We start from the raw sequence: 24,631 nt of genomic DNA, 5'->3' as shown, positions 1-24,631 counted from the left end.
GGAAGAGTAGGGAAAGGGGACTGAACCACCAGCCAGCACTGTTCTTGTAATGTAGAGCACCAACAGCAGCCAAGAAGCCTCCCCTGAGCTCTCTGGTACAGCACGGGGGAAATAAGCTGTCCTAGTCACCAAGTAGGAGAATGCTGAGAGAAATTCTCCTCTTTAAATGCTCTTCTGAAACAGGGAAGAAACTTCCAAAACTAGACTTGAAAACATCAGCTGCTCTTTTCTAGAGAACTCTGGGAACTGAGGATGTTTAATAAAAATGCAAACCAAACTGATTATCTGTGCAGACATCAAGGCTGCTACTGGAAAAATGACAACCAGAAAGCTCTCCTGGGCTCCCCAGGCAGCTGGAGCATCCAGGGGAACTCCACAGACCCTCTCCAGGCGCATTCTCTGCTGCACTGCGACAGATAGTCAGAATTCACTATGGATCAAGAGTCAGGTAAGTAAGGACCTTTTTGAGCCTCCTTAAACATCACTGTAATTCACCTGTCGACATCAGCCAAAAAATGAGTTTTGTATTACTCCCTTTCTTTACATTCAGCATTTACTTATCCTTTCTTTTGCTCCCTTCCAAGGTGCCAAGGGATGCTCCCTCTGGTAAGCTGTGTTTAGCTCAACAGCGCGCCCACCAGACCAGCACCCACATTACCAGTGCCCGGAAAAAGCTCTCCCACAGCCCCTACCCGTACCCTTCCCACCTGGGCCGGGCTCTGCCTGCTGTCTGGCTCCCACAGCCTTGCACAGAAAGGACAAGCGAAAGAATAAGACACAGCCCTTCTCTTGCTCATTTACACTCACTTTTTTTTTCCTTCGTATTTATGTAAGTGCAGGAAATATACCCTGATTTCCAAAGCTTTAATGAAACTGATCTGTAGCTGAGACACTTCCACAGAGTCTACTCTGAGACTCACAGCAATCTACTTCCTCCCACTTTTACACCAGCCAAGGGCTGTTGGTATCTCTCTGCATCCTGGACCCTGGAGTTTATGGGCAAACTGAAGCCCCCTTTAACTGTTTCTCACTTATGTAAAATATTTTTCTCCTATGACACTCCAGGTAACTCTTTCCTAAAGAGCAAGCCAGATCCGCAGCTGCACCATGGGTACCCCTAGACAAAAGTGAACAGTAAATCAGAGAAATACATTCTTTCAATGTTGGGCTGATCAAACACCCCAGAAAGAGAGATGTGCTTGAGGCTGGAGACCAAATATTAGGTAATCTGTGATATTAGGTAATATTAGGTAGTCAGCACTTCAACATTTTGGTCACATGTAGTCCAGCAGTGCCACATCACAGCACAGAATACCCCGAAAGTACAGCTTTTTGTCCTTTTTATCTCAGCCAAGACCATCTCATTAAATATACTCCAGGCATTCCCTGTGGTGTACCTCACCAATTTTCTCAAAAGGAGTCAGAAGCTGTTTCTAACAAATTCTGAAAACAATCACAAATTGTCTAATTCACACAGCTACCGCCAAATCCAACATTAAAAACAAATCCAATTTTTTCCCCATTTTCCATGAGTTTAGGTCTGGTATCATGAGGACAACCATGAGGAAACTGCAGACACTCTTTCCATGCTTTTCTTAGACAACCTCAATATAACAATAATGACAGTTCTCTAAATGGATTCAGGATCCAAACTCTGAGAAATGACAGCTCCTGGCTAAAAACATCCTACTGTTGTATGGGAAAGGGGGAAAAAAGCATTCTGCATCCTAACTACCATACCCTACCTTTTCCATAGCACTGAGACAGGTTAGTGGTGTCTCACAAACTGCTGAGAAGGTGAAGGACAAAGCAATTGTATTTGCAGGAATCTGAAATCAATACATATCAAAACAAACACAGCCCATGTTCCTGGGGGGGGGGGGAGGGGCGGGGGATACAAAAGCCAAGTAAACAACTCATTAGTCACACTGATTCTCACCTCCTGTCTGTTGTCATAGGATGTAAGCACTTTCACATCAAATAAATGCCACAGATTTTCTCCTTCACCCCCTTCACCCCTCCTCTCTCTCTCCCAAGATCAGAGCTCTTCACGTAAGCCTGGAGTGCTCACAGTGATGATTATGGGAAGGACAGGAGGACATTATCAAGGCAAGAAACACTCCAGGCAAAAAAAAACTCTCTCGAGCCTCTGTGTTTTGAATAGAAAGCCCTCAGTTTTCCTCCTTCAGCTCTGACTCTGGGGTTTCACAGCATCATAGGATAATTCAAGTTGGAAGGGACCTTAGAAGGCCCCTGATTCAAACTCCTCCTCAAAACTGGGTCAGCTCTGAGGTCAGGATGGGCTGGACACTTTTTTACTTCCTAGCTGTTTCCAAAAAAAAAAAAAAAAAAAAAAAGAAAAAGGAGAAAAATTTAAAAAAGAAAAAAGAAGAAAAAAAAAAGAAAAAATAAAGGGAGGTTTGGAAGGAATACGCCACATGGATTTTGCAGACACTGAATTAATTTGCTGTACCTTTCAGAGATCTGTGTCTCATTGGCCCTCTTTACAAAATAAAATTTCATTAAATGAAGAGAGATTTCTGCCACTTCTAGCAACAAATATGTCAAATAGTCTCAAAGCCATTACTCCTCTGAAAATAATAAATAAAGTTAGGTTTTGGTTTTACATGTATTTATAATAACTGGTACCCAGTTCATCTGGACTGACAGCTGACACATCAGCTTCAGGCCACCGTTATGTGAAATGGCAGAGCTGCTCTATTTAATCCCCCCACTGGCACTCATGCATAATGCAAAGCAAAAACAGACACCTAAAAAACAGTGCTAAGTCTACCAGGTCTGGGATATTCAAAGGAATTCAAGAGTAACAGGCTCTCATTTGCCATTACTGTTCAATATCTAATGACAACCTAACCCCCACGGGCTCCACTGAAAGTCCCCATCGGCAAATCCCACAGCACCTCCTTGTCTCTAACAATGCTCCCAGTGGTTTCCATGCAGACTCATTAGTGACAGCCAGCCAATTCCCCAGGGAACTCCAGGCACCTCAGCCTCTTTCCCTTTCCTCACCATGAAAGGCATCAGTTTTGATTGCTTTTTTTAAAGCCTACTAAGACTTTCCTAATTTGCGATGGATTTTCCATACTACAAGTTTAGTCGTTTATGGTTGGTGGGAGAAAGGGAATAAACATCGTGTGCAAAATGCACACGCTTTGCCATCACCCTGGAACAACTAGGACACTGCTGCTACTGTGCCAGTTCAGAACACTTGCTACAGATAAGTCATCTGTAAGCTTTGAGGATCTGAGAAGAATTCCCAGCAATTTCGCTAGGAGTTGAGATCTCACATACCGTGGTCAAACAAGGCCCTTCGCACCTCAATAAAGCTCACTGCACAGCAGGAACTGAATTTGGCACTGGGTCTCAAAAAACACTGGGAAAAATATTTTTACTAAAGTTACCAAGGAAAGAGGAGCCTAATCTATTTCCCAGCTGACTAAATAAGGCAGGAAATCAATCTGGGTATTTTAATGCTGTTATTTGCTTTTAGCCAGCCCAACCCTGTGAAAAAGGAGCAGTTGCATTTCTTAGGCAAACAAGCACCTTCATGAATAAGAGGTCTTTACACAAAAAGCAGATGAGGAATTATATCATAATAGAGCCTACATTAATTAGTCTTATCAGCTTTTGGTTCATTTTTTTGTTACAAGACAAAGAACAGAAAGAATTCAAAGTCTGTGATGAATAAGGTCTGTAACATAACTCTTCTCCACGTCTGTACTTTAGATTTTTGATCATGGTAAAATTACTGGGAATGCCATTATTCTGCATGTTTCTGCTCTTTGTGTAGTTGTTGTCTTAGGTAAAACAATGCAGTTCAGTTTTCAGGTTTTGCCTCATAATTTTTTTAGAAAAGTTTGGTCTAGAGAATTTGGATCAAATTCTTGGCTAAGACAAAATATAATTTATTCCACCAAAACTGCACTTATCATGAAGTTCCAACTCATACTTGTCTTAAAGCTCCAGGTTTTGGAGTAATGTGATGATGCGACCATCTTTTCTTTTATTAAAGTTCAATAAATATACTATTTCTAACACTGGTGTTACCAAAGAAAAGATTTTAAAAACAACTCAAGCTCAGACAATGACAGTGACACCTCTTTAACATCAAGTTCATAGCATGCCCCTGGGTCAATTAAAATTTTAACCTACTTACATGGCTATGTTATCAGCTGCTTTTGGCATGCTATTTTCTAATGCATATCAATAAGAGAGACTTAAAAATAGGCCTGGCTTGAAATCATAACTTGTCTGTGCATTACATGCCCACAGTCTCACCTCAGCAGGGCATACTGCCTGACAGCTGTCTGCTTCTGCTTAATTATAATTTATTTAGGTATGAATTCCTTATTAAATTGTCTTTGCACTAAGCTTTGAAGCTTTAGATGGTCAATTACAGACACACACATGGTCCAACAGGTATTCTGCTAACAATGAACACATGTTTTATTGACCTACTTCTTTTCCAGCTCATTAAACACAGCTGCACTCAAATGATCAAGAGGAAAGAACCATAAAACCCCAAGAACACCCTTACTACAAAGGATCACAAGGAACGTGACCAGCTGCCGCCTCGGGCCACTGCTCCACCCAGGGCGCCCACACAGGGCACGTCTCCAGGGGCATGGGCAACTCGCCTGTCCACTGACAGCAGTGGTATGCACTGGAAACCAGCCTCCCACTTCGGGTGTCTAATGTGGGTGTGTATGAAGTGGGCTGCAACCATTTCCTCTCAGCCCATAATCTGCAGAAGCCATATTTGCCAGCAAACTGAAGTCAAAACAAACTACCATCAGTGAGGAACACTCCTGTTTCAGTGTTTGCTGGAGAAACAGAAACCCCATAAAGTTACAGACCCAAAGAGCACTTTCAAGGACTCAGCAGATGATGAAACCAGCTCCCCTTTCTGCAGCTGGCCAGCACATCCCCACACCTCCCTCACACTCTGCCCCAATTTGTACCCTGAAAAGAAAACACTACAGTGAGGCCTTCTCTCCTTCCCTCCCCAAGAGAGAAACGGTTACCATATTAATCCTGGAAAAACACTGTCTCTGGCACATGAATTCATTCCCTTTGAAACAAAAGGGGACATTTACACATCAAAACTGTTCTTTTGAGCTCTTTGTTACCACACACAGATGTTATTCTGTTGATTAACTTTGCCTCATATTTTATGGATGCTTTTTGATTGTGAATTGTTTTGTTGGGGTTTTTTTAACTACAATTTCACTTTGAAATAAATGTAAAATCAAAGACCTTGGCAAAAAAAATCAGTTCAGTCCCTGGCATTTGGCCAGTCTTTCAGGTGCAACACAAAGGAGTGTGCTCTGGAGTTTGGCAAACATTTTCTTGAGTAGCAGAAGGGTACAGCTGGATTACAAAAGCCAAAAGGGGGAGGTAATATATAAAACACTCAGGTCTCCTCCTAAGCACCTTGGTTTTATAGGGTAATGTCCCGACAACAAACCAGATCCACTACTTCTTACTCATAAAAGCTTAAAGAGAGTAGCAGAAGAATACCAAGTCAATATACAGAATTGCCACAGAATTAAAAATAAGGTAAAGCACCTGTTTCAAATCAATTACATGCTAATCTTACCCTTTAATAGAGCTGTGGATCTTGATTAATAGAGGAAAAAATATGGGCATTACTACAAGAGTGAGCATCTGAGAGAAGCCTCTTATCTGATAATCACAGAGGTAATTGTTCTCTTCTGAGCTCAAAACTGAAGGAAATATTTGCTAATTTTCTACTGCAGTTTGAGTATTAGCACAGCCCTTTTTATCCATTTTTAGCCAGATTGGCAGGAAGTATATGTGCTGATGTTTTCTTCTTGCAGCCATTGAAGAAAAACCCATCAAAAACTGAAAAGCAGCATATTCCCCAAGTTTTGCATCATAAGCATAGGAATTTTGAGGGTGCAATTGAATATTTTGAAATGGTAGCCCTTTTTAATTGCTTGGTAAAAGTTCTGTGAACATGTAATTGATGTGAGAACAGTCTGCATAAAAGCTAAAGGAAAAATTGTACAAAGTCAAAAAAAGCACAATTATCGAATAAGCATCTCTTCAGCCAAGTGCTTTGCATGAGTGCATGAAGAGTGCTCAGATCCACTTTCCTTACTTCTGTTCCCACTTCTCTCTGCTATGAGATACACTGGTCTTATCCTTAAGCCCAAATTTATCACCTCATTCTTCTACCTTGCCTTCCTCACAGGTTTTAAAACACCCTCCTGTATTAATTTCACTTTCAGTTCAAAACTGTCTGTGTTTAATGCTGAAGCCTTTCTTAGACCTTCATCACCTTCTCAGTGGCATTGTGCTGCAATGGCAAGTTGCCCTGTACAGGAGATACCTTCTCTGAAGTTTTGCTTTCAGGAACAATTACCCTGCAATTTTCAAGCTCAATTAATAAAAGAAAATAAAATCTCTTTTCATCTTTGAAAAATATACCACCTTCCCTGTCTGTCATGTATTCTTTATCACAGAGTAAATTCAATGATATTTAAAGGCATATATTTTTTATTTTTCTATGACAGACCCTAAGCAAATATGGACCAATTACATCTATCATCGTATCATTTATGTTCCAGCTCTAGATCAGACTTCCGCGGGACACTCAAGGAATCTCAGCAGGTGACTGTTGGAAGTCTTCCTATTTGATTAAACTGAAAACAACTTCCATATCAACATCAAAGCTCTTCACCTCTACTGCCCCCCCAAAAATTTACACCCAAAGGAAAGTTTTCTGCAGCATCAGGAGAAGGATTTGGATGGCAACTGGGTGCTCCCATGATGAATGCCAGAAAAAGATAGAAAATCTTCACCAGTTTCTCAGTAAATATTTAACAGCAGATGATGATGAGGTTTCATATTAATAAGACTTCATTACTTTTACGCAACATGCTACAGGCCATTTCCTGGAATATGTAAAGTATTTTACTAAATAATTAAAATGAGATTGTACTTTTCAAAATAAACCAGACAGATACACTTGGTGATTCAGCTACATGATTGTAGGAGGTGTGCTTGCATGCTCAGTGTCTTGCAAAATTTGATCATCCATAAACAGCTTCTCCCAGACATTTGGATGCATTATTTATTCACGCTTCTGCATCTATGTCAAAACTCTATTACAAAACACATAAAAAAACATATTTAATGTACTAAAGCAGGGCACACAACCAGGTCTCCACCTACAGATCACATTTCCCAAGGAAACAAAGACCTCCCAAGGTACCTTCCTGCCATCAACCAAGCCACAAGACTCTTGTTTTGTGACTCTTTTCCTCAGGGATCACCTGTTTTCCCGTGAATTTGCTGTCAAAGTCACAGCTCTACACAACCCTGAGCTACAAACCAACTGTCTGGCTAAAGACCCTCTGCTCAGGGTCTTCTGCTTCAAAATGTGCTCCTTTCCCTCCTCCTACTTCCCTGAAACAGTCACCCACTGGAATATGCTACCTAAGTAAAGAATAAATCTGCTCATGAGAGAGATGGTCCAAACCACTCCAGTTTCACTGACACCAGTAATTCAACCAACTTCAAAAACCACTATGCAAAAGTTGTTGGAACCATAAATGAGAGGAAAATAAGAAAGATTTGACCCATCATCTTGTTGCTGTTTAAGAAGTCTGCAGACAATGAAACCTAGTGTGGTGTGCAGATTTACACCAACACCAGTGGTACCTCAAAAGACAGGGAGTGACAGTGTCTTTAATCCATTCATCACCTTAAAGATGTGCACTGTTTTAAACTTCCCTCCTAATGAATAGACTCTAAATGAGAAGATACTAGAAAGAATAAAATCAGACAGGCATTACACAGGAAATTCTGTACTTATATTAGTGTACAAAATAAAACCAAAATATCATTAGTTGCCTTAATTAAAGGGTTATGTAATAGTGCTGCAAGTACTGTGGTTACATTCAGAAATGAGAAAAAGTGTTTTGAGATGAGAAAATCAATAACAGAACCACAACAAACCTGAGTGCTGCAGAGGTGAAATGCAAATGTTACTTGAAATATACTAATTGCAGGGGACATACAATGACATATTTTTCACTTTGGTATCACACTGCCATGTGATTTAATCCCTTTTGCCATTTGATTTAAACAAATGGAAGTGTGATTCCCAAGAGGAAAAAAAAAACTTCCTTTCTTATTCACTTCCACCAAGTACCCCAGAGGCACTGATGTCTGGGAACATCAGAGCATGAAACGCAAGTGTTTTGTGGTATGGAGAAAAGGCAAATTTGCTGTTATATGTTGCAGAATTAAAAGTAAGATCTTAATTGTTCTAATGAAGGGATGTGATTTTGAACTTGGAAGATGAGGGTGTTGATGTTGCTCAACTTCGTGTTCTTATATATTTCCATTTAATTTTATTCTCATTGTAACTTACACTGAGCACTGAATGGGCTCTGTGCTCACCTATATAGCCATTCCATGCTAAGAGTAGAAGGCGTCTGTTGAACACAGAAGGGGCAATTTGGAATTAATTGCATGTTCTCAGTGTGGCATCTGCTCAGTTAAAAAAGACAAAAAATTGAAAGTACCTCAAAATATCACACTGGCTAAGGAGGCTCTCTGACTAACAGGGAGCTCCACAGGTCATGTCATCCTTTACTTTTAAAAGATTTCCCTCTTTCCCTCTTCTCAAATGAAAGAACAACAGAAAGAATTTTTTCACTGTGCAGGACAAACAGTGAAAAAAATGGCAGTATTAAAAATATTATGAAACACATCAGCAAAACATTAAAATAGGCTGAAAAGCATCTTCACATGCCATTCTGCAGATGATAAGGGGTTGGCTTGTCATTGACTACAAAGGATGCTGTTTAAACGGGAGACATGTAAAGTGTGTGCTATATGGGATACAATTACATTTCCAGCTCAGAAGAGGAAGTCAGATATACTCAGAAGGAGTTATTTCATCAACTTGTTCTTTCAGTATAGAAATTATTTCACAATGGTCACGTACGCAGAAATGCAACAACTTTTTTTTTTGGAGGGGGGGAGAATGCAAGGAGGCCCTAATCAATTTAACAGGTAGTCCTCAACATGGGATCCCATTAACCACCTCCAGTGCTGGCAACAGTAGTCACAGCTCATCTGAGTAAGTCCATGAGTTACAGTTCCGGTGCAAACAGCCTGTATGTGCATATTTCACATGTTTTTTATGACACTTGAATCAGCTTTACATTGCATACCTCTTCTGACTGCAACAAATTTGTCTTACACAAACATGAGAAAAGAGCCAGGCCCGTACAGCATTGTTCTTAATTAACCTCCCTGATGCAAACACAGAGGAGGTACTTCCATACAATGTCATTAGGCCATAACCAATGTTAAGATAGCCTGTCATGATTTAGCCCCAGCCAGCCACCAAGCCCCATACAGCTGCTTTCTCACTCCCCCACCAGCAGGACTGGGAAGAGAGTCAGAAGGGTAAAAGTCAAAAAACTGACAGGTTAAGATAAAGACAGGTTAATAGTGAAAGCAAAAGCCACACAAGCAAGCAAAGCAAAACACGGAATTAATTCACTGCTTCCCATGAGCAGGCAGGTGTTCAGCCCTTTCCAGGAGGGAAGAGCTCCATCACACGAAGCAGTGACTCAGGAGGACAAATGCCACTCCAAACATTCCCTCTTTCTCTTTCTCCTCCCCCCCATTATATATTGAGCATGATGTCATATGGTCTGGAATATTTGGTCAGTTGCAGTCACCTCTCCCAGCTGTGTCTCCTTCTAATTTCCCATACACCTCCAGTCTCCTCACCAGTACACTCCTGTGGCAGTCCAAAAAGGAGAAAAGGCCTTGGCTCTGTGTAATCACTGCTCAGAAATAACAGAGGCATCTCTATGTTATCAACACTGTGTTGAGCACAAATCCAAAACACAGCCACTGTGGAGAAAATTAACCTATCCCAGCCAAAACCAGCACACAGACAAAAAATGTGCTGTTCCAAACCTCATCTAAATTACCAATGGAAAACCAAAGCAAATGAATCTGATCTACAGTATTAAGAACAGGTTCAACAGACCAACCACCATTAGCACAATTTGCCTTTAGAAATAGGAAGGAAATTTCATATAAAGAATAAGGAAAAACAATGGAGTTATAGGATATTACACGTTGTTCTGGAATTTTGGGGGTTTTTTCTATTGTAAATTAAATATCTTACATGTCTAGAAACCACTCACTTTGATGGAAACCACTATAAATTGACTATTTTTCCAAAATCAAACTATCTAATTTGCTTATATGCATATATGTACAAATTTCTGTCCTTTAAAAATATTAAAATTATATTAGCCAAATTGAGTCCTATTTTTGCCCCCTAGTTTTGCATTTAGCTGTTTCTGGACATTACAGGTTTTTGTACATTCCCCATAAAGATTTAAACTATGTTTTTCACTATACCACACATAAAGATCCTTCATGCTAAGTGTCTGAGGAAAAAAACCTCCCTCAATCCAGTTTCAGTGCAGTTTTCCAGATCTATCACTTTTCAACTCTATTTCTGTAGCTACAGCATCTGAATAAAAGAAGTTAAAGGTAACATCAGCAAACAATGCTGTTCACTTCAAAGTTCAAAAGAATTAAAATTGCACTGATTCCTGAAATCAAAGAGGTGAATTCACAGGTAAATCCTAAGGCATCACTTCAGCTAGGTAACCCGACATGTCAATTAAATGCAAGAATAATTTATTGAATTCTCCGTCTAGTCTGACACAAAACCTATACTTCCCGATTCCCGAAGCCAAAGTACTTGTCTTCTTTCATGCAGATAATTTCATAACCATTAGTGTAAAGCATTAACACATTTTTCTTTCAATCATATTTTCCTCCTGTTGACTGACACACCTTTTCTAGAGAGTGTACTTGTGCCAGTTTCAGCTTTGTGGGAACTTGCCTGAAGGTCTTTGGTATAGTTCCCTCCCATACACATAAAACAATGATATATAATCACGATGTTACCTATGTGAAGAGACATATGTCTTACCTTAGAAAATATAAATGGAAAATTATGCACTGGAGGAATGTAACCATTTCCATTTGTGGATGTTTATGAAGTTTAATTGAATAGTACATAACATATGGTAGAATGCAGTGTGATTAACTCCTTGGAAATGTGTTCAGGTGGTGCTTCTCTATAAATAATTTAAAGGTTTCTTTGACAGGGCAAACTTCTTACAGAATGCCTAATAATTGTGGGAAAATTAATCAAATAAAGAAATTCCTTTTGTGTACACAAAAAACTTTAAATATATACTGGGTCTGGCATGTATGTATGTGGTATGTAGACATATACAGTAAACCATACTCAGTATTTGTTTCTTAGTTCTATTTTTACTTATTATTTAGAAATGTTTTTTGAAATATGATTACGAGACTTTACAAATAAAGCTGGTTGAAAAATGCATGAAAACGTTATGAAACATTCACCACATGAAAATATTAAAAGTTTCAGCTAACTTTCAAATATTTTCTAGTCTTTCATTGGATCTCAGCTGGTTTTCCTTCACAGTGATCAGAACTGACTATATGCTGCAGAGGTGTAAGGAAGTGGAGGTACAAGGTCAGAGATCTTCTTAAACTCTCCTAAACTCTCTGGGGGAAAAGCACAGCCAAAAATACCCAGCAAAAAGAAAATCAGCTTCCTTGTATGAAATGTTTGTACTGTTCAACTTGATTCACATAGCTTAGGAACAAGCTATCTACTTAATTTTCATGTGCAGAGCCATTTCCTAGGGCTTTGTATGCCATCTGTCTTTTAGGGGGAAGTTTAGAATTCTTCTCATTCCCCACTCCCTGTGGAGTGGCTCCTGATGCATGACAGAAGCAAGTCTGAACCATGCAGTCTCTTGCACTGCACAATCAGAGCATAAAATACTTGTCACTTGAATCACAAATGCAACTTAGAATGTGATGGTACATCCCTCTAGGGAGAGGTTTCCAGCCCTGTCTGCTCCAGCAATGCACTGGTAGGCTTGACAGCATCATCTGCACCATGAGGATGCTGCAAGGATTTGCTTCACTCCTTTGCATAAGGCAACTTGTGGCACCATGCAGGCAGTAACTAACTGCAGGTTTTACTGACATGAATTAGCCAGAGACTTATACTAGCCTGCTAGCATCTTGGGCAGGCTTTGTAGCCAGTGTTGGTCCCCAAGCTGCTGAGACTGCCATGTTACCAGGGCAAGATAAGGATGTCTACACAAGATGAACTGACAACAGCTTAACACAAAGCTGGTCCATCGTAGGTGTCTTTATATACAGAAGCTCCTCCAGTTTATCTTAAGATCAGTGCAATTAAACTGGTACAAGCCAGTTTAATTAAACCAGATGCTCTCATGTGGGCTCAACAGAAAGTATTGGTTAGCTTGCATCTGAATGCTTGCCAATGCAAGCTAAGATACTTTTGAGAAGTTTAAACCCACATATGTGTTCCTTTTCAAATTTGCTCTAGCTTAGCTAACCTATCACTAAAATGACAACTTCAGTCAAACTAGAACGAGTTTCACTAGGCTAATTATTTAGACACTTTTAGAAATATTAATCTCTTTTACTAATCAGCTTGGTTTGCTGATTTTGGTGATGTGACTAGTCTGCCCTATCTTTGATTATAAAATGCTATTTTGGCAACCCACGTACCAAGGACTAATAAGGCTGTGGTGGATGCCTGCTTAATACATTACAAAGAATACTAAGGCACAAGTTCCTTAATCAAGGCTCTAAGACAATTAAAATCCATTGAGCCTGTGTATGTTTTCAGCTCCTAATTCTGCTGCCCACTGGCCTTTGCTATGACCTGACCTGCATGAAGCTGGTGTGAAAACAGAAGTTATTTTGCACTGCCAGTTGCAAAAAAAGGGGAGCTCAGGTACTGTTGCAGTGTTGACTTGCCATGTTTCCCCTGAATTTCACAACTGTGCAGGAAAACCCCAGCAGATTACTTATTCTATTACACCAAAAGTGCACCATTGTCCCCTAAGACTTTTAGCTGTTGTGTTTTTACATGCTGTTCTACCTCTCACACTAATGAAAGAAATTAGATCAAAACTAACATTGTGCAACACAAGAAATAAATCCCAGACAGTTTAGAGTTTCTCATTAGTGTATTTTTAAGTATTTCAAAGAATTTTCAGTGCAATGCAGTGCTCAAATAGGCAGCCTCTTCCTCTCATTTTGGTAGCCACCATCAATAACTGCCATGCAACCTACATATCTTTGGAGGTTCTGATAAAATACAAGAATAAAGAAAGGTAATGCAGAAAGAGCTATTTTTAGTAACATAGCTTATTGACAAAGATTACATTATCCCTTAGAAGTGATATAATTTTTCTGTTCACAACTAAGAGTCTTTCAAGATATTTTTATTTTTCAATGAAGAAAGAAAAGGGTACTTGAACACTGATTATCATTCTAGGATGGTAAATCAAGAGGTATTCTAACCAGAAATCATCAAGTAATGCACACATGCTCTAAAACAATAAAATGCACTTGAAAAAAGAGTGACTTCAGCTCACAGAAGGAAAAAAAGGTAGCATTGGAAAAAGATTTGCAGAGAACAAAATTCTGAGTACTGTTACACAGACATAAATAGGAGTTTTGTGGGTTCTTACAAAAGTTTTCTGTACTTCTGTTCTGCTTTTTTTCTCATCTACCCTCAAAAAGCTTGCATAGAGGCATGCAATTTTTTTATCAAAATGTATTGCTTCCACCAATATCAAAATGTCTTTGTTCCTAGAACTATTCATCCTGAGAGATGACAAACCGCTCATACTACTCCTTAATTAAATAAAGTGTTAATTACCATTATTAAAGGAATCCTTGTTGTTTTTGCAGGAAAGAGACACATGCTGGTAAGGATCAGTGGATTTCCACAGTGCACTGGTTAATGCTGGTTGACAAGAAGTGTCCATTTTGAGGTCCGCCTGATTTTCACTAGTCCTTGCTACATCAGAATTTGAGGTATTCAGCCCAAACACACCATCTTCATAAACGAGAGAAGAATCTGATCTGTCGAGACTCCTTAAAGACACACATACTACAGCTTCATTGAAGTAGAATTCATTTTCACCATTTAAGCTGTCCAATTGATTACGTCCCATTATCTGCAGAAGGGGGAAAAAAGAATAAAAATAAACAAAACAGAGAACAGCATTTTCACCTTTGCTGAGCAACAGAATCATAGAATCACAGAATATCTCAAGTTGGAAGAGACTCATAAAGATCATAAGGTCCAAATCCCTGCTCCTCACTACCTGAAACTAAAGCGTATGACTGTGACTATCATCCTGAAGAATCCTTATACCAAGATACATAAAAGTAACTGCCACACAGAATGAGAATTCATAGCAAATAGTCACCTAATTTGCCAGACGTTAACCTCAAACGTGATAAATTTGATGTGTGTTCAGGAATAAACAGTAATAACCTAGCAGATCTTACCTTAGCTCACCTCAAAACAAGTAATAATTGCAAAATAACAGATAATGAAGGACTGCTACTGCTGCTGTGATGCACTGAGCTCTGACAACTACTCTCAGAGGGTTAATATTTTGCCTCACGGATGAACAAGGTACCACTTCACATATGTAAATCTGGGTACTCTGCAATCCAAAAATAACACTGTGCCTCACATAGACAGGTAATCACAGAGAACTGGACAGCAGCAGTCAACCTAGGGATGGTAAACAGCTTTCAGCAAGCAAGCCATGGCTCCCAGGGGCCGAAAATGCAAATTCTGTAGACCTTCTGCCTGTAGGTGTTTGTTAAGGCCAAGATCACAAAAAAAGCAGGAGTAGCAGTGTGAGTTACTGCAACATTCGGTCACCCAAACTATCTAGGTTCAGTATCATAAAAAAACAGTGGGCTGGCAATACTGGTTGACTGGCAACCACTCAGCTATCTCTGCTGCAGCAAGGAGTATGGTAGTGGAAAACACAGGCCAAAGACAACCTCAAGAAACAGCTACAAAGCCACACAGTCTACTTGAAATAAAAATACAACTAGTCTTACAAATTAAATACTAGATTACAGGAACTACCACTGTCTGACACTCAGCATTTAATAATTTTGCCTCTCTGTTTGTGCAATCCTGCATCAAGCAATCAAGTTTCAGCTTCCTCTCCTCAAAAGATTGTAGAAATCACATCCTTTAAAGCTGATGGGCAAGTTCAGTTTTGCTTTCATAACCACTTCTTAAGCACTGCCAAACAAGTCAAAATGGTACCACACGCTACACTACTAAAAAGGTACTTAACACCTACTTTGCCTCAGTTTTTAGCAGTAAGACAGGTGGCCCTCAGGACAACTGGCCTCTAGAGCAGATAGACAGAGACAGAGAGCTGAATAGCCCTCCTGTATTCCAGGAGGATGTAGTTAGCGACTTACTGAGCCAGCTGGATCCTAACAAGTCTATGGGACCAGACGGGATCCATCCCAGGGTGATGAGGGAGCTGGCAGAAGAGCTTGCCAAACCGCTCTCCATCATCTTCCAACAGTCCTGGCTCTCTGGGAAGGTCCCAGATGATTGGAGGTTGGTGAATGTCACCCCAATCCACAAAAAGGGCTGCAAGCAGGACCCTGGCAACTACAGGCCTGTCAGCCTGACCTTGGTGCCTGGCAGGGTTATGGAGCAGATCATCCTGAGTGCAATCACACAGCACCTTCAGGATGGACAAGGGATTGGACCCAGCCAGCATGGGTTTAGGAGGGGCAGGTCCTGTCTGACCAACTTGATCTTTTTTTACGATCAGGTGACCCACCTGGTGGATGAGGGGAAAGCTGTGGATGTGTCTACCTGGACTTCAGCAAGGCCTTTGACACTGTCTCCCATAATATACTCCTGGAAAAGCTGGGAGCCCATGGCTTGGACAAGCGTATCCTCTCCTGGATTAGGAGCTGGCTGGAGGGTCGGGCCCAGAGAGTGCTGGTGAATGGAGCTGCATCCAGCTGGCGGCTGGTCACTAGTGGTGTCCCCCAGGGATCTGTGTTGGGCCCAGTTCTGTTTAATATCTTTATTGATGATTTAGATGAGGGGATTGAGTCCATCATCAGCAAATTTGCTGATGACACCAAATTGGGAGGGAGTGTCGACCTGCTGGAAGGCAGGAGGGCTCTGCAGAGGGATCTGGATAGACTTGAGAGATGGGCTGATTCCAATGGGATGAAGTTCAATAAAGCCAAGTGCCAGGTCCTGCACTTTGGCCACAACAACCCCAAGCAGCACTACAGGCTGGGCACAGAGTGGCTGGAAAGCAGCCAGGCAGAAAGGGACCTGGGGGTACTGATTGACAGGAAGCTCAACATGAGCCAGCAGTGTGCCCAGGTGGCCAAGAAGGCCAATGGGATCTTGTCCTGTATCAAAAATAGCATGGCCAGTAGGACCAGGGAAGTGATCCTTCCCCTGTACTCTGCGTTGGTGAGGCCACACCTTGAGTATTGTGTTCAGTTCTGGGCCCCTCAGTTCAGGAAGGATATTGAGGTGCTGGAGTGTGTCCAGAGAAGAGTAACAAGGCTGGTGAAGGGACTGGAGCACAAGTCCTGTGGGGAGAGGCTGAGGGAGCTGGGGTTGTTTAGCCTGGAGAAGAGGAGGCTCAGAGGTGACCTCATCACCGTCTATAACTACCTGAAGGGAAGTTCTAGCCAGGTAGGGGTTGGTCTCTTCTCTCAGGCACTCAGCAATAGGACAAGGGGGCATGGGCTTAAGCTCTACCAGGGGAAATTTAAGTTGGATATCAGGGGAAAATTCTTTACAGAGAGAGTAATCAGGCATTGGAATGGGCTGCCCAGAGAGGTGGTGGATTCACCATCCCTGGAGATTTTTAAATGCAGATTGGACGTGGCACTGAGTGCCATGATCTAGTAAATGGACTGGATTTGGACCGAGGGTTGGACTCGATGATCTCGGAGGACTTTACCAACCCAATCGATTCTATGATTCTATGATTCTATGATTCAAAAGTGTCTTTGCTGTTTGGCCTGGCAAGCATATATATGGCTAAGTCATGTCCACAGGGTGTTCACAGAGGCTGGATGAAAAGGGGGAGGTCAGAGGCCAATCCTTCAACCCTCATGCAGACACAGGCTTAGACACCAAATGGTCTCTGCCTGTTATGGGTGCCAGCTGAAAAACTATGGAGGTGATGGCCTGAAGAAAGGCTCTACAGAGCCTCTACGTGAACATGAGGGGGAAAAAGAAGCTGTTTGGGTCAGTGAGCTTTCAGTATATGCAAAAGTCAGACAAAATGTTTTGAATTTCAAGTGCTTTAGAGATCAGTAATGGAAACCAAGACTGTACCCATTGAGGAGGGGATTAGAGGTGAGGTCCCACCTGGCAGGTGAGCACCAAGACAGCTGCCTTCAGAGCCAGACTGTACCCTTCACCTTCAACAAAAACTTCATTGTTTTTAGTGTTAAACTCTCAAGCAGCTTCAGAGCTACTTTAAATTGCACCCCCTAATAATGACCATCTCCAAGGATTTATGCTGTCAGGGATGGAGCCACATACCAACCTCTTCCCCTGAGGGGCTGCTTGTTTCAGGGGAACAGGACAGCAGGGCCTGACACATGGGGGTCACAAGAGCTTGGTGTTTGCTACTCCTGGAGGTGCCCCTTTTCTTCACTAGAGACAGTGCTGTGGTCCAGGAACAAGGACAACAATCAAAAACTTCACTAAAAGCCATATATGCCTAAGCATTATAACATTTTAGCTTTCCTACAAGATACAGAGACACAATGTATCTTGAAAACACAGTAGCAAAACAGAATAAAGCACAGATTCTCATATTTCCTTTGCCTCAATTTAAGGAACATCAGCCTTGGTTTTTGTAGGGCATCCAGCTTAAAATCACAGAACAGTTTGGGTTGGAAGGGATCTCTGAAGGTCATCTAGTCCAGTCCCTCTGCTCAGGCAGGGCCAGTTGCCCAGGACAGTGTCCAGGCAGCTTTTGAGTATCTCCAATGATAAAGAGTCTACAATCCCCCTGTGCAATCTGTGCCAGGGATCAGTTACCCTCAAAGGAAAAAAGTGTTTCCTGATGTTCAAAAGGAACCTTCTGGGTTTCTGTTTGTGCCCATTGTCACTGGGCACCACTGGAAAGAACCTGGCTCCATCTTCTTTAGACCCTCCATTTAGGTATTTATATAGATGAATAAGAACCCCCAATAACAAGAATCATTTCTTCTCCAGGCTGAACAGTCTCAGCCTTTCCTCACTGAAGAGATGGCCCAAACATCTTTGTGGCACTTCACTGGACATCCATCACACCTTCTCTCCCACCTCCACCCCCCTCTCCACCCCATAGCTCTTTCTGGTACTGGGGAGCCAGACTGAACATAGTAGTTCAGGTGGCCAGAGAAGAGAAGAAGGATCCACTCACTTGACTTACTAGCAATACTTTGTCTAATGCAGCCCTGAAGACCATCTGCCACCTTTATAGCAAGGTCATGTTGCTTGCTCACGTTAAATATGGACCCCCAGGATCCACATGTCCTTTTCACAGAATCAAAGAATCATTAAGGCTGGAAAAGACCTCCAAGATCATTGAGTCCAACCTTTGACCAAACATCACCATGTGGTCAATTAAACCATAGCACAAAGTGCCATGTTTCCTGAACAATTCCAGGGATGGTGACTCCACCATCTCCTTGGGCAGCCTGTTCCAATGCCTGACCACCCTTTCAGTGAAGAAATTCTTCCTAATCTTGAGGTCATTTCCTCTTTCCTGTCACTAGCTGCCTGGGAGAGATGCCAAACCTTCACCTTGCTACAACTTCCCTGCAGGTAGTTGTAGAGGGTCAAGCCGATTTCCAGTTGGAGTAGATCTACTGTGCCTTGGGTTGCTCCTTCCCAGGGGCAGGACTTTGCACTTTCCCTGGTTAAACTTCATGAGATTCAAAGAAAATCCTTGGATATGCCTGAATCTCCAGTTTCCCACATGCTCACTTGTTACATTAACAACCAACGAAACCCAAGATGTACTGGCCTATTTGTCAAGGCAAGTCTATAAGTCTGCAATCAGGCTTACAATTACAGTTGGGAACCACACACCTCATTGACCACTCTGGATGAAAACAGGTTGCTTTGCTGACCATGCTTCCAGTGCCATAAGAGTTTCTTCTGCATTTTCACATTGTCTCTTTCTCTCTCCACCATCTTCTGGCCCTCCTGGAGCCTTTCCAGGCTCTGCTGGTACTCCTGAAGCTGCAGTGCCAGTCTCTGTTGGCTCCTTTCCAGCAGCTCCTCCTTGCACCCACACTCTTGCTCCCACTGCCCCAGACGGGCCTCCTGTGCCTCCCACTCCCGTTGCCGCTGGTCGCATTCACGCAGCCATCGCTGCTGCTCTTGCTGAAACTGCTGCTTCAATTTGTGTATGTTGGCCAGTTCCACCCTTTGCTTTTCCAGATTCTGATATTTTTCTTGCTCCAAGAGGATGTTTAGCCGAGAACCATGGCCCCGACCAGTCTTCTCATTCTCTTGCAGGAGTAACCTATGGAGCTCTCTGTGGCTGTCCTGGATAGCCAGTGCTGCCTAGATCCCACAATCAAATCAGACACAAATGTTTAAATATCAGCATTAATCCATTGCTGTGTTTTTACATAGAATCATTATATAAAAATGCTTTAACCTCTTGTAATACCAGTGCTTAATACTTTTTGGGGGGTAATTCCTCAAGCAAGTACAAAATATTCTGTAATCATGCCTTTACAAAGAGCTATTTCTAGCTCAACTGTTTTGAGTATTTTTAACATGGTTCTGGTTTACACTTAGTATTACTACACATGTTTATGTTACAGCTGTGGATATGCACTTCAGTTACAGCTGGGGTCCTGTTGTGTTAGAGGATATTAAAACACATAGAAAAAATGATTTTTCATGGGTAAAGAGAGCATTAAGGCATTGGGAATACTATACTCACCCAAGTATTCCTAATGTGGCTTATACACATAAACCCATACTATTTCCAGCACAGCTCACTCCAACCCCAAAGCTCTCCTTTCTAACCTGCAGCACCACAATCTAATTAACATCAGTCCTACAGGCAGCTGCCAACAGAGCCATGTCACCAGGACCATACCACTACACACACCTGATCAAGGTATCAGTACAAGCATAATCTGGTGTATAGGAGTAATTTCAAATCTGAAGTTTCTATTTCACAGTCGAGGGCTCTATGTTCCATCCTTCACAAGAATGTTGTGACATGGTTTGCATTAAAGATTGTGACACCCTCCAATAACACAAAAATAAATAGCTAGGATTAAGAAGAAAGAAAAGCAAGAAAGCCCTAGATCTGCTGAAGCACTTATTGCACCGCCTATCTTCAAGAGCTGGCATGGGAATCTATTTCAGCAGATATTCCCAGAGAATTCACACACCCCCATCGCCCCATGCTGTTCACCCCAGAAAGTTTTTAACTTTGTGCAATGTACAATCCCCACTTTCTTTGGCTCTCCCTCCAGTATTAGGTCACTTCCAGTGATTTGCAAACAGGGCAAGGACAGGATCCTCTGCTTGTTTCTCTGCACCTTACTGCCAGTTCATGGTCTGAACAATCAAGGCACGAACCCAAGCCTTATTTTATTATCCCTGTTTCTCAGTTATTCAAAAATTTTGCCGGAATTACAAGCTTTTCGTTTGGCTTTTGCATTGCTTCAATCCACTTAAATTCTAAGCCCAAGGTTTCCAGAATTATTATGAAATATGCTAATGTCAATAGGGTCTAAAAATTAAAGCATGCTCAAATTAAACATTTAAAAATAAAATTATAAAAACTGCATCTAAATAAGAAAAAGTAAGTTAAAACATTCAAAGTCAGCATAAAAGAGGAAAACACTTCAGACTAAGGACCTACAGAATATACAAAGTATTTAATTGAGATTGAAATATCTAAAATGTGTTGAGTTTCCTATCTAAGTGGCAGAGCCTCTGTTTACTACTAGCCTGGAGAACACTCAAAAGAAAATACTAAAAATTTTCAATATTTTGTACTATAATTTCAGAAATCTGTATGTGAAATGACATCAGTTCAATTAGGGTCATCATTTTATTTTCCTGCTAGATTTTTAGACTGTATAAACATCCTTTTCTGGGAGGGAGGCCTGATCTTCAAGCAAGTAAGCACTATTCAGTTCTTAACAGAAACCTACCACTGATGTAGACTAAAAATATATTCTATGACAACTTATGCAACAATCAGTAGAGATCAGTATGCAGCGACATAATGTCTAAAAGTAGGGCGACGTGAAAACAAATCTTAAGAAGTAAATTATTAAGACTAATTACTCTATAAAGTTAGCAATGGAATAGTCACCTGTATGCTGTACAAGAGACAGGTTAAGTTCTGGATTGCTTGTACAATCTAGAAAATAAAAGAGAAAGATTTTCAAAGCTTTGACCACTGTGAACTATATAGTTAATACATTGTGTCTGAGGTTCAAATAAACTCACTTCTGTGCCTGTATATCCTTTGAAATTCATACTTCCTTCCTAAAATAAAAATATGTTGCTTTAAAAAGTAGGTTTTAACTTCAAAATTGTATCATCTAGGTAATTTTTTTTTAAACTAGTGGAAACATTCATATTTCTAAGAAATGCAATGCTGAGTCAAACCTTTATGTGAAAAAAACAGAAGCAGTAACCTATGAAGGCTAATAATTCATGAACACTGGAGTTTCCATGGAAATCACTAGAGATTCTAAGCACAACTGTAAAAATAAAAATATTTCATCCACAATTTTAATCTCTTGTGACAAATGCTACACAGAAAAGACATTTCCATTCATTCTTTGTTTACTTGACAGTTTTGAAAGACAGTAACCAGACCTCTGTATATACAATACAGTAGGTTTAGGTTACTTACAGTAGGATGAGAGAGCATGAGACTCTTCAAAAACACAAATACTAACACAGTAAGAAACTAGCAGGAGTCATGTCAGTGGGTTATGGCAAATGCCTTAGATATTCTGCAAGATGCTTGCCCAGTATGTTCTACAAAATGCACTAGCGTGGTTACTACTCTGCCCCTGCAGCAAGGTACAGCCACTTCACACTTTCCACAGTTTTTCTTCTTTCATAGGAGCAGATCAGGGTTTGGGGAGTATTTGTTTTCTCTCTGATTCTCCTAAGTTCTCTACTGAGTGTGATTTAACACCACAGAGAGCAATGCAACTGCTACGTTTAGCTGCAATAATTGAAAATGAAGATGAAAAATGTCAGGCTTCCAAACACAGCTCAAAGCAGACATGCATGGGGGAAAGGGAACACCAGCTGCAGCATTTCCTCCACTTCTTTCTCTCACATTATCTCCCTTTAGTATTTCCTTCCATTCCCCCTCCAGATCTTCATCTCCTCCTCCTCATTGCATCCACAAGCCATAAAACTGCTCAGCTCTGCTATGAGAAGCAGCAGATTTTGCACAGATGTCTCTGGGCAGCACAAGGACAGGCACAAAGCAGCTCTGCTGTCCCTTTGCTGGACGGTGAGCAGCAGGCAATGAGGCAGAGCAGAGCCAAGAGAGAGAGAAAAAGGGTGATGCTGGAAGGATGAGGGAGTGCACAAAGTAGAGCCCACACACTGAACAAGAGTAGAATTTCTTTCAGATCTTGAAGCCCTTTCTAATTTGAAAAAAATGTGTAGCAGGGGGAAGCCTTAACTGGTTTTGGCTTGATCAAGGAGCTGCAAATTGCCAGCCCCAGTGCCTGTGGTCCTCTCACTGCAGCACTGAAGCACTGAGGGAATGAGGCTGAGGTAGGTTTAGCTGAGCTGACCAGGTGACAGCAGCATCACTGCTGCACCACTACAGCTTCAGCATATGCCCTGTAAGTCAAGCTAGGAGCAAAGCAATAATTTCAGGTGTTTAACTGTGCTGAGGGCTATCATCACCTCCCTGCCACTGTTCCCCAGCACCCTGGTTCAGAGACATGAGGACAGTGAGATCCCAGAGCATGTTACATTGTGCTTTGGACAACTCCCACAGGGATGTGTTTACAAGACAGGAGCGAGGAGACAGGGGACCATCTCTCACAGCTACCAGCTTGGGACCTCTCAAGTTTCAGAGGCAACGTTCTCCCTTCCAGTGCCTAGTCAGCATCTAATCCCCAAGCTAGAAACTCTTGCTCCACCTGTCCAGCTCCTGTTTTCCCAGGCTAACTGGGCTGAGTCCAGAACTGGCACTCCACAATCCCAAGACTGCACACCCAGCTACTGACAGAGGGCAGAACAACCATCACCCTGGAAAACCCTTGCCTTGCCTCTTTGCCCATTCTGCCACCTCCTGGTAAGTCTGGTTCTGACATGGTAAGATGTGACACAAACCTTGCCCAAATAATAGGCCATAAATAACAGGATAATGACTTGGTGTGGAATAATAGGATAATGACAGGGTGGAAGAGTTGAGTGCAGGTCCCTTCAGCTTTTTGAGCAGGGATAGCTTCAAATAAAAATAGATTAGAGGAGGTTTCTCAAGTCCTTCTCCAGTTAAATCCAGGAAACGTCCAAGGATAGAGACCCCCAAAACCTTTCTGGACAACCTGTTCCTGCTTGCTCATCCTTGCAGTGCGTTTTTTTCCTTATATACAGTCAGAATTTCCCTTGCTGCAGCTTGTAATCTTGGACGCTCATCCTTTTGCTGTGGAACTCTGAGAAAAGTCTGGCTCTATCCTCTCTATAACCTCATTGGCAAAGTTTTCATGTGAAGCTTCTGGAACTTTTAATGGGCTCAATCTGAGCCCCTCTACCCTCTATTAAGTTGTTTTATTTTTCTTCACCTAGCTTCTCTGCTCCCTCACTTGGATTTTTGTTTTCAACCCATTGTTTCCACTCACAATCTTCTTCCTTCTCCCTTCTAACACAGCAGACTGGTAAATAGAATGATCTAGAGCTCAAAATAAGGCCAGGTTATCGGGAAATTAGTGTATTAGCAAAAGTCTTCCAGATACAGAAAACAAACAAACTCAAGGTTTCAGGCACACAAGCCTCCTTTCAGATCTGATGAAAAGACAGTATGCTAATGCTAAGTAATTCCTTTTCTAGCAAAGTTTAATTTCCATTTCAAGTTACTTATCTTCTGTTCTTGTCTCTTCCCTTTGTTCCTTTTGTGGTCTTTCTTCTCTACCTAAGAACTACTCAATTACAGTTCACTTTTTTCCACACAGTAATTCACACTGCTTACTCCAACACTCTACTGCTACATGAAATTTGTCATTCCTAATTTTGTCCAGTACTGACTTTTGATCTTGCTTTTTTCCCCAGGTCTGCTCACAGAACTTTGAAAAACAGGAAATTTCTCTTCTATTTTCTAACTGCTCAATTTTGTTTTAATTCAAAATTCTGAAGCAAGCTGGTGTAAGAAAACCTATCCTATTTTATGTGCCTGTTCTTAGAACGAAGTTCTTCCAATGCATAAGTCTTCCTTGCATTAGCTGAGGTCTCTGTCATTGCAGGAGACTTTCACTGTCTTATGAATAGGAGGAGGGAGAAGAGGGAACACTATTGTCTGCTCCATAGAGATGCATCTATTGAATGACAACAGACAAGGATGAGGCTTTGAGTGGCCTGAACCAGTGGTTTGAAAGCACTGCCTGTTATTACAAC

The 24,631-nt window shown here is 41.4% G+C and overlaps 1 protein-coding gene across 6 annotated transcripts in view; it reads right to left on the bottom strand.

The window, feature by feature from the left end:
* The window catches only part of ARHGEF28 (Rho guanine nucleotide exchange factor 28), a 117,961-nt gene that overhangs the window by 5,748 nt on the left and 87,582 nt on the right, over positions 1-24,631 (bottom strand). For 5 of the 6 annotated variants that reach the window (XM_051788153.1, XM_051788151.1, XM_051788150.1 and 2 more), the window contains 3 exons: positions 21,351-21,398; positions 19,088-19,567; positions 13,844-14,144 (listed from right to left, as the gene is read on the bottom strand). In XM_051788153.1, the coding sequence (XP_051644113.1) occupies positions 13,844-14,144; positions 19,088-19,567; positions 21,351-21,398 (829 nt within the window). The remainder of the gene's footprint in view (positions 1-13,843; positions 14,145-19,087; positions 19,568-21,350; positions 21,399-24,631) is intronic. The other variant, XM_051788149.1, reaches the window with a different exon arrangement.

The sequence above is a fragment of the Manacus candei genome, unplaced genomic scaffold (assembly GCF_025592945.1).
Source record: "Manacus candei isolate 608988 ecotype Guabito, Panama unplaced genomic scaffold, ASM2559294v1 h1tg000024l, whole genome shotgun sequence".
Taxonomy (NCBI): domain Eukaryota; kingdom Metazoa; phylum Chordata; class Aves; order Passeriformes; family Pipridae; genus Manacus; species Manacus candei.
Note: the sequence above shows the minus strand (reverse complement) of the source record. Positions and strands in the feature narration are given on the sequence as shown.